Here is a 16,766-nt window from a genome sequence, read left to right on the forward strand (position 1 = left end):
CATTGTTCCTTCCAGCTATATAAATCGAATTTAAGTGATTAGGACTGGGGGAAAATCAAGAAGACAGATGTATCATTTAAGAAAATCGTAAACATTTAGGAATGTATCGTTCTGGTCTTCTCAGTCAGACTATTAGATATTACTAAGCCATCCTTTAAGGAAATGAAATAAGCAATAAATTTAAACTATCTACTGGAATGCACTGAGGTTTAGAAGGCAGGTTTTCTGTGATTAACTCTCTAAGTTCTTTCTTTATTTTATTGCTAGATGACTCCTAAATCCAAAAGGAAGAGTATCCATAGCCGAATGCTGCGGCCCGTTTCCAGAGCCTTTGGTAAGTGAGTTTTTAGCTAATGCCAATCATTTCCTTGTGATTATGAAACACCCTTCAGCAAGAACCTCGGGTCACTTCAGTGACATTTGAAAACCCTATGGAGCAGTACTACTCTGCACATGTGGGGTCACCATGATTCTGAATCCACTCAACAGCAACAACAAATACTGTTGTGTGCTATCGAGTCTATTTTTCACTCATAGCAACCCTATAGGGCAAAGTAGAACTGTCCCATAGGGTTTCCAAGGCTGTAAATCTTTATGAAAGCAGACTGCCACATCTTTCTCCCCTGGAATGGCTGGTGGGTTCGAACCTCTGACCTTTCAGTTAGCAGCCAAGCACTTAACCATTGTACCACTGGGCTCCTTAGCAACAAATGTTACTGATGGGTAAATATTGAGAAAGTTCAGTGATTTGTAAATGGGGCTTTTCTATGCCACAAGAGACTTAAAATTACTTTGGGGAATTTGTTTTTTTATCAGTCTGTATGCAGTAAGTTTTGGTCTGGGCCTTTGTTTTATTTTAGAAATGGAATTTGATCTGGATAAAGCACTGGAAGAGGTGCCGATTCACATTGAAGACCCTCCCTTCCCTTCCATCAGACAAGAGAAGCGGAGCTCAGGATTCATCTCAGAGTTGCCCTCCGAGGAAGGGAAGAAGCTGGAGCACTTTACCAAATTAAGGCCCAAACGGAATAAGAAGCAGCAACCCACCCAAGCAGCGGTAGGTGGTCTAGAGAAACCCCGTCTCTCCCTCATCCTTTCCTTCTCAGATGGAAAGCTGGTGAATCTTGATGAAATACATCACACAATGTGAGAGCTGGTAGTTTGGTGGCAGTTGCTGGGTTGTGCAAATGGTTAACACACTTGGCTACTGACTGAAAGGTTGGAGGTTTGAGTCCACCCAGAGGAGCCTCTGAAGAAAACTTGGCAATCTATTTCCAAAAAATCACTGGTCATTGAAAACTGTGGAATGCAGTTCTGTGCAGACACACATGGTCACCATGAGTCTGAGTCAACTTGACACCAGCTGGTTTTGTAGTTTGGGGAAGGCCACACTCTCAAGGTTTTCAAGGCTTCAGAACAAGGATTATCTTGGAAGTCCCTAGTTTCGCTTTGTGGATGGAGATAAACAGACTACATCTTTAGCACTTTACAGTGTCTGGATGAAAAGATATAAAATAAGTACCAAATAATCTATTTATAATTAAAAATAGTTTGCATTTGTTTTTGGAGTATACATGTACACTCCCCCCACCTCAGTGTCCTGACCTGCTGCTCTGGGGCCTTTGTTTTTGATAACCTGGAAACTGATATTGTGGGAACCAGTTGTGTGACCTTCAGCATCCTGAGATGCTCTTTCTCCTGCAGTAGAAGACTGAATTCTATGTTAATGAGCCCTAATGTAATTTACCCCTGACTCTCTCCAGTTAATGTCTTTTCTCTCCTTAACAGCCAAATTTCCTGAAAAAGTTTGTTTGTGTCTACTGTCTGTCTCCGTCACCTTCCTGTAACCCCACAATCCACCAGAATTGTCATTCTTTACCTGTTGTTAGCTGCCATTGAGTTGGCCCCAACTCTTGGCGACCCCATGCACAGTAGAATGAAATGCTGCCCTGTCCTGTGCCATCCTGGTGATCGATTGTGGATCAGATCACTGTGATCTAGAGGCTTTGTATTGACTGATTTTTGGAAGTAGATCTCCAGGCCTTTCTTCCTTGCCCATCTTTGTGTGGAAGCTCCACTGAAACCTATTCAGCATCATAGCAACATGTAGTCCTCCATGGACGGATGGGTGGTGGCAACACATGAAGTGCATCATCAGGAATCGAATGTAGGTCTCCCACATGGAAGGTGAGAATTCGACCGTTGCATCACCAATGCCTTATTATTCTATACTACCCACACCCCAAACTACCCTCCCAAGGTCACCCTGACCTAATCCAGTAGATGTATTTTGTGCTTCATCTTACTTGATGTTTCAGCAGTTACTTGACACCAGTAACTCCATCTTTCCTAAAGGCCATTTTCTCCTGGCCACTGAGTCGTTATACTCCTCTTTTTTACCTGTATTTCTAGGGACAACTTTTCAGTTGTCTTGTGCCTGGACTTTAAGTGTTTTATTTGCTGTCTGGGTGATCTCATCTAAACCATGGTTTCAGTCTCTGCATTGTTGGCTCCTGTTCTTATCTCCAGCTCAGCTCTGTCTTCTGAGCTCCAGACTCAGGTATCTATGTGCCTCTTGGACATTTCCTTTTCAATGTCCCAGAGCACTTCAGGCTCAACAAATTCAAAATTTAGAGCTTATTTTTCTTTTCAAACCTGCCCTTCCTCTTATATTCCCTTTCCCCAATGGAGCATCACTCATTGACAAGTTAGAAACCTGGGTATAATCCGAACACCACCTTCCCACCCTGATCCCTGCCTGCTCTCCGTCTTCCTCCCTGGCCCTATCTCATGCCTTCCCTAACTCCCATCTTGGTCTCCAGTCCTCCAGCGCTGCAGCCTTTCTCTTGTTGCTTCCCCTCATGAGCCCTGTGCTTCTTGGGCTCATTTTGAGATCTCGCTGAGGACAACTTCTCCAGGGAGCCTTCTCTGTCTTGACCTTTTGTGTTCCCCCAGGGCTGTTGCTGCACAACTTCCAGAGTACTGTTCCCACAGTCTAGTGGTGCCCAGGGCACAGCCTGAGTGGCCCTCTGTGGAAGCCCTGGCTCCTCCAGTGCCCAGTGGTTACCCCGTGATTAGGGCTGCAGTAACAAAGTACAAACTGGGTGGCCTAACCCTTTTGTGACCCAATTATTTGTTGCTTTTAATTTTTTGTTAATACTATGTGCTTTCAGTAATGGAGGGCATGCCGAATCATAGAGTGTGTCTGAATTTTTGGTAGGTAATATAGTTTTTGTTTTATGTCTCATTCTACAAATCATATCTAGAGCCCAGAGGTACATATGTGCACTTCTTGTGAACACAAATTCTGCCCCCAGAGGCCAGAGGTGTAAATGTATACCAAATAAGCATTTTTAAAATTCATGCTTTTCTTACCAAAAATGTAGTGATTTAGCACCACTTCATACAATACCCTGTCAAAACAGTAATTCACAGCACACGCCTGTTTTTTCTGTTTCAAACTGTGATATAGGGCCCTGCCTGCCAGCAGCATGTGCTGTCAGTGGGACAGTAGCTTCCCAATGAACCCCAGAGGTATAAAAAGTAAGTGGTAGCTATATATACCTCCAGTCCTAAAGGGTTAAAACAACAGAAATTTATTCTCTCACAGTTCTGGAGGCCAGAAATCCAAAATCAAGGTGTTGGCAGGGCCATGCTTTCTCTGAAGGCTCTAGGGGAGGATCCTTCCTTGCCTCTTCCTAGCTGCTGGTGTTTCCTGGCAATCCTTGGTGTTCCTTGGCATGTAGACCCATCATTCCAGCCTCTGCCTCCGTCATCACATGGCCTTCTTCCCTCTGTGCCTGTGTGTCTTATCTCTGTGTCTCTTCTCCTCTTTTTATAAGGACATAGGCTAGTCATATTGGGCTAGGACCTCCCCTACTTCCGTATGACCTCTTGTTAACTAATTACATCTGCAAAGACTGTGTTTCCAAGCAAGGTTATGTTCACAGGTACCAAGAGTTATGGCTTCATTACATTTTTTGAGGGGACACAGTTCAATCCATAACACTTTGTCATGCTCTTGTCATGTAGTATTTTCTCATCACTCTTCTCCCCTTGTCAGCAAGCTCCATGGAGGCAGGGCATGTGATTTACTATCCATAGTTTATCCTCAGCACTCGATATCGCTTTAGAACTTAGTAAAACCACAAGCCAAACCCATTGCCTCGGAGTTGATTCTGACTCATAGCAACCCTATAGGACAGAGTAGAACTACCCCATAGGGTTTTCAAGGAGCAGCTGGTGGAATCAAACTGCTGAACTTTTGGTTAGCAGGCAAGCTCTTAACCACTGCGCCACCAGGGCCTCTTAGAATATAGTAGGTACTCAGTAATCCTTGTTCGATGAGTAGGTAGATGACTGCAGACAAAGATGGATGAAGGTCACAGCAAATTATCTGCAAGGTCAATATATTTACTCACACTAGATCAGGCTTTAACTGTGTTTGGTTTATTTTCCTCATTTGGGTCTGAACAGCTTGACCTAGTTTCAAAAAGTAAAAGAAAAAGAATTTTAGTGTGTTCTTTTCTTGTCAGACTTACTTTTCAGTGAACATAAGCAAATTTGCATATTCATAGAGGAATAAACTTTTTTTTTTCATAATAAGGGAAGGGCTGCCTTTTCAGGTAGGGGAAAGCTAACATCCCACACAATAACCCACACTTTAGATTCTAGATTATTACTGAATAAATGGTTCCTCTTTGGATCTTTGCATGTGGAGAATCATGATATAACTTGTATGTAAAATAATGGCTTAAGTTTTCCCTCCATTAAGTCAGTGACCCATGAGAAAAGAGAATTTTGTGTACTTTTTTCTTTATACATTAAAAAAGAAAGAAGGGAAAGAAGCTGAGACAGTGCTAGTGGAGAAATGCACCAGATATAGCCTAGAGAGACTTACCTTTGTCTACATTAGAGCTGAGACTTGAAGGGTTAGCTCACCACAGGCCATTCCATCCTAGGTACTCTGTCTGAAACGCAGGGGACTTCCCCAGATTATGAATTATGGCCATGGTGATTATAGGACAGAGTAGAACAGCCCTACATTAGAGTTTTCAAGGCCGTAATCATGGAAGCACACTGCCACATCTTTCTCCCAAGGAGTGTGACTGGTAGGTTCAAACTGCCGACCTTTTGGTTAAGAGCTGAGCACTTAACCACTGTGCCACTGTGCCACTGGGCTCCTTTGGTGATAGACCTGACTCTTTTGCAGAGGCTTGGACTGAGAAGCCTAGATTAGCATGGTTTTCCTTGGGTTTGTAGGAAAATAGATTGCCTTGTAATTTCACAGTGCTTACAGTTTTCAGAGTGCTTTCGTATCTACCAACCCTGTGTAGCTGCCACACAAGGACCGTCATCCACATTTTCCAGGTGAGACTGAGGAGATTACGGCTTACCTTTATTATTAATATTTAGCAGCAGTAATCATTATTTAATATTACCATTTTTTAATTTGTTTTGTTTTTGCTAGGATTGAGGGGAATCCATTCACTCTGAATCTATCTTAGCCTTTCTAGAGCTTGAAATTGACTTTTAATGCCCTCAGTGAGCTGTTCTAACCACAAACTCTCAAAGCCAAGGGTAAATTAAATGCCATCTTGTCAATTTCTGTTGTTGTTGTTAGTTGTTACACAGTCGATTCTGACTCAGGGCGACCCCACGTGTGCAGAGTAGAACTGCTCTTAGGGTTTTCAAGGCTGTGACCTTTCGGAAGACAGATCATCAGATCTGTCTTCCCAGTTGCCTCTGGGTGGGCTCAAACCACGAACCTTTCAGCTTGTAGTCAGCGCTCAACTGTTTGTACCACTCGGGCACTTCTTGTCAGTTTCTCTTGGGTCAAACATTAATGCTATAACTATTAATTTCTATGCCAACAATATATACAAATAAATTAATATATAAGTATGAAGAGTAGATAACCTCGTAGAAAAGAAACTAAGTACAAAAATTTAACCTTGGGTTAAACCACAATCTTTCTAAACTACCAGACTTTTTAAAAATAATGAATTTAGACATTCATCAATGCATTTTAATTCCCTCCCTGCCCCCTAAAAAGAAAACCCTTGATTTATTTTTAATAGTGAGATAAAACATTCAAGTTTCTTCTCTTTTCACTTCATTAATGTATGTCTAACTATTCTTGCAGTTTACATTAAGGCTGGGCAGCACATAGAATTTACTCCTCTACCGAAATAGTAGAACAATATGCAGACTCAGACAACCCCCTCTTCCACTCCCAGGCAGTGTGTATCTGGACTAGACATGATATATTTCTAAGCCTACATCAGCTGGTTTCTAAAATACCAGCATTGCCTACTTTATGGGTTGTCCTGAGAAATAAATGAAAGTACACAATCTTTTATTAAACACAAATACTGTTCTTAAAAGTTACTATTTCCTTTTTATTAACTATATTAATATTATATTTACTTTTGCCTTTGTTCCCTTGCCTCCCTCCCCCACACTAAAGTGGAGGAGGAATTTTAAAAAAGGTACTAATTTAATACCACTCTTAGCTACCCTCACTAATTTGGGGATTCTTACCCATGTTTATTAAAAACGAGTCAGCTAGCTTTATAAATATTTGTATTAAAAAAAAAAATAGTGTGTTTTTTTAAGTTGAGATGACTTGCAGAAAGTCTGCTTTTGAGAAAGGCACTTCACATGAGCAAATTAGAGTGGAAATACCATTTCTGAAGCACTAGAACATCCCAGCATGCATATGAAAGGGTACAGCAGAGGGGGAGGAAAAAAATAGTGTAGTGTATTAGGTAGAATGACATCAGCTGCTATATGAAATAAATATTATGTTAAATCTCTGTTCTTTTGGAGTTTATTACTTGCTCTCATCATAGTCCAATGTGAGTATTTCTGGTCAGAGGACCCTAATGTGGTCTTTCAGGGGCCTAGGCTGCTTTCATCTGTGGCTCCACCCTCCCCTTTGGTCACTGGAGTCCTGTCTACTCAGCTGGGATGATGTAAAGCACTAAGGTTCACACATGCAAGGGTCCAGCCTAAAAGTGATGGAATTCACTTTCATCTAAGTGCCATTAGCCAGAATTTGACCACGTGGCCAAAAAAAAAAAAAAAAAAAAAAAACCAAACCAAATCTACTGCAATAGAGTTAATTCTGACTCAGAGAAAGCTCATAGAGTTTCCAAGGCTGTCGCCTTTATGGAAACAGACTGCCACATCTTCTCCTATGGAGTCGCCAGTGGTTTCCAACTGCCGACCTTTCGGTTAGGAGTCCATCGCTTTAACCACACAGCTACCTAACAGCAAAAGAGCCTGGAAAGGATATGACACTTCGCAGGAAGGGAGGAGTGCTGATGGCGTGATACCCATCCACTGTCAGTGAGGTGTTCCTTCTTTATGCTTTCACCTATCATAACTAAAAGTGAAAAATATATTTCCGTAAAGGAAAACCATTGAAAAATCTACATAGAGCAGTGGAAAGAGCACTGGACAGGGATTCAGGAAACCTGCCAGCTTTAGTTCTGATTCTGGCGCTGATTAGAATCTCCCAACGGAAGGAATTTCAAATGAGATCTATTCATTATACAAAGGAATATAAAGCCCAGGGCAGTAGCTGATTTGCAGTGATCATGCTCTGAATTACTATAATATACAATACGATGGCTTTACTTTGCGTGACACGTCAATGTTGATTGGTTTTGCCGTATTTTTTTTGCCATGACCCCAAATTTCTTGGCCAAGTGATGAAACAAACCAGCTCTAATTAAAATTGGCTAAATCCTAGGTCATAGATTTTCTCCTACATGGTTTGAATTGCTGTATCACTAGGCTGGAAGGGATTTTGAAGTCATGTGTCCATTCTCTTACCAAACCAAAAAACAAACCCACTGCTGTGGAGTTGATTCCAACTCATAGTGACCCCATAGGGTTTCTGAGGCTGTAAACTCTATGTTCTACAGAGTAAAACTCCCCCATAGGGTTTCTAAGGAGCTGCTGGTGGATTCGAACTATAGCTCTTAACCACTGCGCACACAGCCATCAGTTGGCCATTCCGTTTATATTGAACTCATTCTCTGGGACTCTAAGAAAATGTGGATTTCCGGGAGTCACGTTGGTAAGTCCAAATAAAATCAGGATTTTGTTACTTAGTAGACCAGCGAGAATGTATACTGGGTAGACACTTAGCAATTTTTGTTGTTATTTATCTAGTTGAGAAACTTCTACCCTACTTTGCTCATTTTTTTTTTTCAATGAATGTTTGTTTAATGTGACCGTATATATTTTTTTAGTATTTGTTGAGATTGATCAGCTATTTTTTTTTCTCAATCTGCTAGTGTGTTGAATCACACTAACAGATTTTTCTGATGTTATAACATTCTTGATCATGATGTTTCTGCTCTGTTTGATATACTGCTCATAGAGTCCTTCAGTTTGGCAACTTAAGGCTTCATTTTTTTTCTTCAGTTCTTGCAGCTTGAGAAAAGCTGAGCATGTTCTTCCCTTTTGCTTTTCTGACTCCAGTTCCTTGCACATTTCATTATAATACTTTACTTTGTCTTCTCTAGCTGCCCTTTGAAATCATCTGTTCAGCTCTTTTACTTCATCATTTCTTCTATTCACTTTAGCTACTCTACTTTCAAAAGCAGGTTTTAGAGTCTCTTCTGACATCCGTTTTGGTCTTTTCTTTCTTTTTAATGACCTTTTGCTTTTTTCATGTATGATGTCCTTGATGTCACCCCACAACTTGTCTGCTCTTTGGTTATTAGTGTTCAGTATGTCAAATCTATTCTTGAGATGACCTTTAAGTTCATGTGGGATATACTTGACCCAAGCCATGGTATTTTCAGTCACCTCATACGCTTGAGAAATCTGGACCATGAATAAGGAAAACCGAAGAAGAATTGATGCGTTTGAATTATGGTGTTGGTGAAGAGTATTGAATATACCATGGACTGTCTTAGAAGAAGTACAGACAGAATGCTCCTTAGAAGTCAGGATGACTAAGACTTTGAAGATTTTGTCTCATGTACTTTGGACATGTTATCAGGAGGGTCCAGTCCCTGGAGAAGGACATCATGCTTGGTGAAGTAGAGGGTCAGTGAAAAAGAGAAAGACCCTCAAAGAGATGAATTGACACAGTGACTGCAACAATGGGCTCAAACATAGCAGTGATTGTGAGGATGGCACAGGACCTGGCAGTGTTTCATTCTGTTGTACATAGAGCCACTATGATTTGGAACTAACTCAGTGACACCTAACAACAACAACAACAACAACAGTGTACTGTTAGGCTGGTGGCACTGTGGTTAAGTGTTTGGCTCTAATCAAAAGGTTGACAGCTTGAACCCACCTAGCAACTCCATAGGAGAAAAGACCTGGTGATCTGCTCCCATAAAGACCAAGCCTAACCACCAATGACTGCCCTGATAGGGAACACAACAGAGTATCCCTGATGAAGCAGGAGAAAAGTGGAGTGCAGAACTCAAATTCTAGTAAAAAGGCCAGATTTAATGGTCTGACTGAGACTGGAGGGATCCTGGAAGACATGGCCCCTGAATTCTGTTAGCCCAGAACTGAAACCATTCCCAAAGCTAACTCTTCAGACAAAGATTAGACTGGTCTATAAGAGATGATACTCATGAGGAAAGTGTTTCTTAGCTTAAGTAGATACAGGGGACTAAATGGGCAGCTCCTGTCTGGAGGTGAGATGAGAAGGCAGAAAGGGACAGAAACTGGTTGAATGCACACAGGAAATACAGGTGGGAAGGAGGAGTATGCTGTCACATTATAGGGAGAGCAACTGGGTCCCATAACAATGTGTGTATAAATTTTTGTATGAGAAACTAACTTGAACTGTAAACGTTCACTTAAAACACAGTTAAAAAAAAAAAAAAACAAATAGAAAGTAGTGCTAGGAGCAGAGGGGTTCCTTGGGACCCAGGTTCCCTGAGCTGAGAAGCTCCTAGACAAGGGGAAGATGATGACAAGGATCTTCCCCCAGAGCAGACAGAGAGAGAAAGCCTTCCCCTGGAGCTGACACCCTGAATTCAGGCCTCTAACCTACTAGACTGTGAGAGAATAAACTTCTGTTTGTTAAAGCAAAAAAAAAAAAAAGATCACAGCCTAGGAAACCCCATGGGGCAGTTCTGATTTGCCATACAGGGTCACTATGAGTCAGAAATTGACTCGATGGCACACAACAGCAACAACAGCAGACTTTGTTTGCTAATATTTTATTAGAATTTTTGCATCTAAGTGATAAGTGAAAGATACCTTTTTTTTTTTCCCCCTTGTCTACATTGTTTGTCCAGTTTGGGTATCTTCACAAAATTAGTTGGGAAGCTTTCTCAGCTTTCTTATTCTCTGAAGCAGTTTGCGTGTAACAGCGATTGCTCCTCTCCTGGGAAGCTATCCGGGCCCAGCATGGTGGGGGTGTATGTGTATGTGTATGTGTATGTGTGTGTGATGTGTAGATTTTTTACTAGGGATTTTATTTCTGTTGTTAGCTACTTGTTCTTGAGCGTTTTTTTGTCATTTGTATTTTTCTAGGAAATCGCCTCTTTAGTCTACTCGTTCATTTAGTTGCTAATAGAATCCCTTTAAGAGTTTTTAAATCTCTGCTATTCTAATAGCTATGTCCCATTTTTTTTTTTTCTATTATATTTTAATGCCTTCTCTTTTTCTTGGTCTTGTGGGGTTATTTGTCAGTCTTTTTCAAAGAACCAGCTTTTAGTTTTATCAGTCCTCTCAAGTTCATTAATTTTTCTCTTATTTTTACTATACTTCCTTCATTTGCTTCCTTTGAGTTTCTTATTTCTTGCCTCGATTGCTTAGCTCATCAGTTTTTCATGTTTGTTACTGTCTAATATATGCACCTAACATTCCATGATTATTCAACTAACTAATTAGCATTCCATGGGTTGTGTTTGTTCAAAGAGTTACTAAGGTACCTAATTGCACTTACTTCCCACCCATATCGCTCCATCCAGCCTACAAACGCATCACACAAGATGTGGCAGATGCCTTGTCAAAATGCCGGTGCCCTGCCTACTGCATTTTCCTGGTGTATTTATCTTAATAATCCTGGCAGAGGGAAAACGGGGGCAGGGGGTGGTCCCAATTGCCTTTAGTCCTCACCATCACTGGTTTACTGTTTAAGCATTCACAAATTATCCTTTTAGCAATTACTTACACACCATAAAAAAAAGATGCTTCTTTATTTCTCAAATATCCATAATGATTCCTGCAATTTTATTTGCGAAGTCTTTCCCTGAGCACAGATTCAGTCTGTTCCAGTTAGCTCAGGGCTCTCTTACCATCTTGGAGGTTTTTGCTCTCCTTTTCTAATAGCACCGCTGTCTTTTTCATTCAGAAATTTATATTCCTTGACAGGAAAGACCAAAATCAAATGGGATTCTGAGAACTCCTGATGTCTCTATGTCCTTTCCATTTGCTAGAAAATGAGCTAACACAGCATGTGTGTTTTGGCCTTGAAGTGTTCCGACACATTGTATTTCATATTAGTCTTCAGCTTTTCTGCTGCTTTTCCTAACAGGCCAGTGCCACCTCCTGCTTCCTGTTTGAACAGATGCATTTTAAGCTGCGTGTCATCGAAGACCTCCCAGTGTTCCTGGACTTCTCTTAACCTCTGTACTCTCAGGCTCTTTATCTCTAAAATGGCAGGGTTGGGCTGGGGTATCTGTAAGGTCCAGTCCACCCCTAAACACTGGCCTGTTCTGCTTGAAAGCAGAGTGCTTTGTTGAGCCCTGTGACTCCATCTCTGCAGCCCTTGATGCTCTCCGTGTCCCCAGAGAACCTCTTGTGCCAGCTATGAATTCTGTTTCAGAGCAGAAAAAAAGAAAGTGCCCAAGGGGAGAAATTATACTAGCAAACCTTAATTTCTTTTCCGAAAGTAGGAAGGGGGGTCACTTGAGGCAAAGCCTCTGTAGGTGAGCGAGGTGTGCGGCGGGGTGCGCTGGAAGGAAACCCTGTGTTAGGACCATGTGTCCCGGGTTCAGTCATTTTCCTTCATCTGTCAGTGACCAAGTGGGGGCACCCCTCATTCTCTGAGCCACAGTTTGATCTGTGACTAACCAAAAACGGAGATAAAACTATCTTTCCTTTCTAGTTAAAAGGGTCAATATAAGAGTGAAATATTAATTTGCAAAACATACGTAAACTCCCAAGTATGATACAAACTTAAAACCAGTTGCCTCAGAGTTAATTCTGACTAATGGTGACCCCACGTATGTCAGAGTAGAACTATGCTCCGTAGGTTTTTCAGTGGCTGATTTTTTGGAAGTAGATTGCCAGGTCTGTCTTGCCAGTTGCCTCTGAGTGGGCTCAAACTTCCAAATTTTTGGTTGGCAGGCGAGCAGGTTAACCATTTGCACCCCCAGGGAGTCCTTATATACAAACTTACATGCAAATGTAAACTAAAACCAAACCCCTTGCCGTGGAGTTGATTCCGACTCATAGTGACCCTGTAGGACAGAGTAGAACTGTCCCATAGGGTTTCCAAGGAGCAACTGGTAGATTCGAACTGCTGACTTTTTGGTTAGCAGCTGAGCTCTTAACCACTGCACCACCAGGGCTCCATATACAAATGTAAGGGGCTATTATTACTACAGAAATTCTTTTCTCCATTCTTTTTCCAAAGAACAAATGATAGTACAAGAAAGTTGTATACAACTTTATCTTTTGTAATCAAAATAAGAGCTTTTCAGTGGGCTTGTGTTTCTCTCTGTAACTGAATTATACAACTTTGCTGATTCTCTGCTCTATTGCATTGCATAGGAAAGCCTTGCTCCTGTATAAAACACCATTCAGACAAGAGGTATAATTGTTTTTATTATTCACATTTCATAGGGTTCTTTGTCTATTATCTGCCGTCTGCTCACTTTTCAATATTTCGTGAACCTAACTCCAGTGAGCAGTTCACTTTCATAATGGAGGTTTCCCAGTGAATGAAGTGGATGATTGTTAAAAGCAGATGATAGGCCTCTAAACAATGCGTATGCAGCCGTGAACCAAGTTTCCCCCTTAGCCAACTTGAGCCTTGCAAATCAATGGTTAAAAAGGTAACTTTCCCACCGCTCTGTGGGAAGACATCAGCACCAGATATCCTGACCACGAGAGAACTTGTCCTTGTACCCAGGAGCATGGGCAAGACACATGCTCCTTCTCAATGCCCCACAACCCGTCTGTGTGAAATAATAACTTAATATGCCATTGTAGACAGCAAATCAAGCATCTGACTAAGCTCGCTCTCTGTCTCTCTGAGTTGTCTGTTCAAAGAGAAACGCTAACTCAATGAATAGTTTCTTTATAACGTGTCACCAGTTTCTTTCATGAGACTCAAATTTTCATCTGCTTGCTGGACTCCTGCCTTAGATTTCTACAGAACTTCAAACACTTGTCTGAAATGGGGCTTTGTGTCTTCTTCCCCAGATCCTGTCTTTGGACTGTGTTCTCTAGGACCATGCTCCCATTCACCCAGCTTGGAAACTTCAACCTCTTCTTTGACAACTCCTTTCTTTCCATTCTCACTTCTCCAAGCTCAATTAGTTCCTCTTCACCTCCAAATTAGATTACTACCAGGGTCTTTGGTTTGTGTTCCTGAAAAGGTTTCCCTACTTGTAATGCCTGGCCTCTCCAGTCTGTCCTTTATGTGGCCCCAGAATTACCTGCCCCAAATGCAGGTTGGGTTATGCCACTCCTTTGTTGGTTCCCTACCACTCACAAAGTAAATTCTATACTCGTTAGCATAGGGTTCAAAGCTGTTCACAATCGGCCCTTGTATTATTAGTTGGGAAGTATTCAACTGAAGGTAATGAGATACTGAACTAAAAGTTACTTAAATAACGAGAAACATTATCTTTCCTAACCAGGGGGAATAGGAGATAACTGGTCAAAAGGGCTCACGATCCAGGACTGATGAGTTGGTTCAGTAGCACAACACAAACACCCAGGTGCTTTTCACCTTTCTACTCTGCCATCCTGAGCATGTTGCCTTTTGTCCTTAGGCTTGCCCCTCATGAGCTCCAGATGGCTGCCACAACTCAAGATGTCTCATCCTCACTCACATCATCACGCAGGAAAAACGCATTTTCTCCTCTGCAGGAAAACCTGCCCATAAGCTCCCCAGCAGATTTCCCCTTATACCACATTGACCCGGACTGACTCACGTACCCCTGTCTGTCAGTCACAGCAGAGGAGATGGGATTATGGTGTTTGGCTTATACCAGCTTATGTTGCCATCGAGTCAATATTGAGTCAGTTCTGACTCATGGCGGCCCCAAGGGTGTCAGAGTAAAACTCTGCTCCATGGGGTTTTCAGTGACTGATTTTTCAGAAGTAGATTGCCAGGTGTTTTTTTTTTCAAGAGACCTCTGGATGGACTCAAAACTCCAGCCTTTCAGTTAGCAGCCGACCATGTTAACCATTTGCAGCACCCAGGGAGGGACTCCTGTTTGGCTTACACAAATCAGTATTCACGTACTGAAATGACTCTGCCAGCAAGAAAGAAAGGGAGCGAGGGAGAAGATTTGGGAGTGGCTGTTCAGTGGCCACTATTCGTGTCTGCCAGGGTCGGGCCACAGCAATTAACCCCGCTCACCTACCTCACACCCCAGGCCACTGGAATTATCACCATTCTCAGAAGATATTGTGAGTTTCATATTTCCATGTACTTCTTCTTCCCTTGCCATATAGCTGGAATGCCTTCCTCTGCCTTTAGGAGCTCTTGACTCTTCACAGCCTGTGAGGTCGGAGCTTCTACTGATCCATCAGTCAGCATGGCTCATCCTCCAGGCATTGGTTCACAGTGCATCCCTCACTCCTGTTTCTTCCTGCGTTGTGTTACGATTGTGCATATGACTTGTCTTCTAGTAGTGTTTAGGAGAGCCCTAATTTGAGTCAAGGAGTCCCCGGGTGGTGGAAACAGTTAATAACGGTTGGCTGCTAACTGAAAGGTCGATGATTTGAGTCCACCAAGAGGCACTTCAGAAGAAAGTCATAGTGACCTACTTCTAAAAACTCAACAGTTAAAAATCCTATGAAGCACAGTTCTACTCTGACACACATGGGATCACCATGAGTCAGAATCAACTGTACAGCAACTGCTTGGTATTTTAGTCAGTCCTTTGCCTTCCCATGGCCCCCATCACAGTGCTTTGAATCGAGCAGTAATTGTTTGCTGAATTCTGACTAATATAAATTAACATTATACCTGTTTGTTTTGCAGGTCTGTGCTGCCAGCATAGTCTCTCAAGATGGTGAACAGAATGGTCTGATAGGAAGAGTGGATGAAGGTGTAGATGAATTTTTCACCAAGAGGGTGACCAGAATGGATTCTAAGTGAGTTCAGAGTCATTTTCATGAATAACAATTTAATTCACATTTAAATTACTAACAGTTAAGTTAAACTTTAGTGTTTGCTGAAGCCCATTGTTATGGGTTGAATTGTGTACCCCAAAATGTGCAGTCAACTTGGCTAGGCCATAACTCCCAGTACTGTTTGATTGTATACCATCTTGTCATCTGATGTGATTTTCCTGGGTGTTGTAAATCCTGCCTCTGTGATGTTAATGAGGCAGGATTAGAGGCAGTTATGTTAATGAGGCAGGACTCAATCTACCAGATGAGGTTGTATCTTGAGTCAGTCTCTTTTGAGATGTAAAAGAAATGAGCAGAGAGACACGGGACTTCATCCCACAAGCATGAAGAACCAGGAAGCATTTGTATCCTTTGGGCCCAGGGTCCCTGCGCTGAGAAGCTTCTAGTCAAGGGAAAGACTGATGACAAGGACTTTCTCCAGAGCCAGCAGAAGGAGAAAGCCTTCCCTGGGAGCTGGTGCCCTGAATTCAGACTTTCAGCCTCCTAGACTGTGAGAGAATAAATCTGTTTGTTAAAGCCATTCACTTGTGATATTTCTGTTATAGCAGCACTAGAAAACCATTTATATTCCTTTTTTTGTTTGTTTGTTTTAAATGGGATTTACTATTGTGATGGTTTACAAAATGTGGTCCATAGACAAGCATCATCAGTATCTCCTGGGAACAACTTAGAAATGCCCACCCTACCCAGATACTCCGGGACTGGGCACCAGCAATCTGTGTGGTTAACAGATTATGCTGAGACATGCTCAGGTTGGAGAACCACTGTGCTATTATTATAAACCAGACCACAAAATGTACCACTGCCACCCCTACCCCCTGGGTATTTTTTAGGGCTTTATTACATTTACCTGTGTGATTCCATTACAGGGCACTTGTTTATAATTTGATGTGTTTGGGGGCCCTAAATCATTGCTAAGTGGCAGGACTTTGACAGTGTGAAAATTGCAGTGGTATGAGTGATGGCTGCAGAGTTGGCCTCTAAAAAGTTCTCTCTGCATTTTCTTATTACTAAAGTGGAATTTTCTTAGAAGACAATTCAATGGTATGTTGTTGTTTTTTTTTTTAACAGCCGTTTAACTTGAAGCACTCCAGCTGTTAAAGTATGATTTATACCAAGCGGTTTAATCCCCAACTAAATGTAGATTCATCCTAAAATACACTCTTAACATGGATTTGTGTTTTTGTGTTACTCTTCACCTTGAGATATCAAATTCAGGAACGAATTTTAAACATAAGGATAAGCCAAGGATGGGCAGGCCAGGCACAGGTAGGGGTAGAACTAGTCCATTCTATAGATTGATGTGCCTTATCTTTCCCCAGCAGGATGGTGAGGTGGAAGTAAGTTAAATTTTTATATCCATAACAGAATAACTTGCTGAATCTTACAAGCTT

General features: G+C 41.8%; 1 protein-coding gene across 7 annotated transcripts in view; it reads left to right on the top strand.

The window, feature by feature from the left end:
- The window catches only part of CARMIL1 (capping protein regulator and myosin 1 linker 1), a 390,198-nt gene that overhangs the window by 346,877 nt on the left and 26,555 nt on the right, over window positions 1-16,766 (top strand). For all 7 annotated transcript variants that reach the window (XM_064281536.1, XM_064281542.1, XM_064281546.1 and 4 more), the window contains 3 exons: window positions 268-334; window positions 861-1,057; window positions 15,221-15,333. In XM_064281536.1, coding sequence (XP_064137606.1) covers window positions 268-334; window positions 861-1,057; window positions 15,221-15,333 — 377 coding nt within the window. The remainder of the gene's footprint in view (window positions 1-267; window positions 335-860; window positions 1,058-15,220; window positions 15,334-16,766) is intronic.

This window comes from Loxodonta africana, chromosome 1 (genome assembly GCF_030014295.1).
Source record: "Loxodonta africana isolate mLoxAfr1 chromosome 1, mLoxAfr1.hap2, whole genome shotgun sequence".
Taxonomy (NCBI): domain Eukaryota; kingdom Metazoa; phylum Chordata; class Mammalia; order Proboscidea; family Elephantidae; genus Loxodonta; species Loxodonta africana.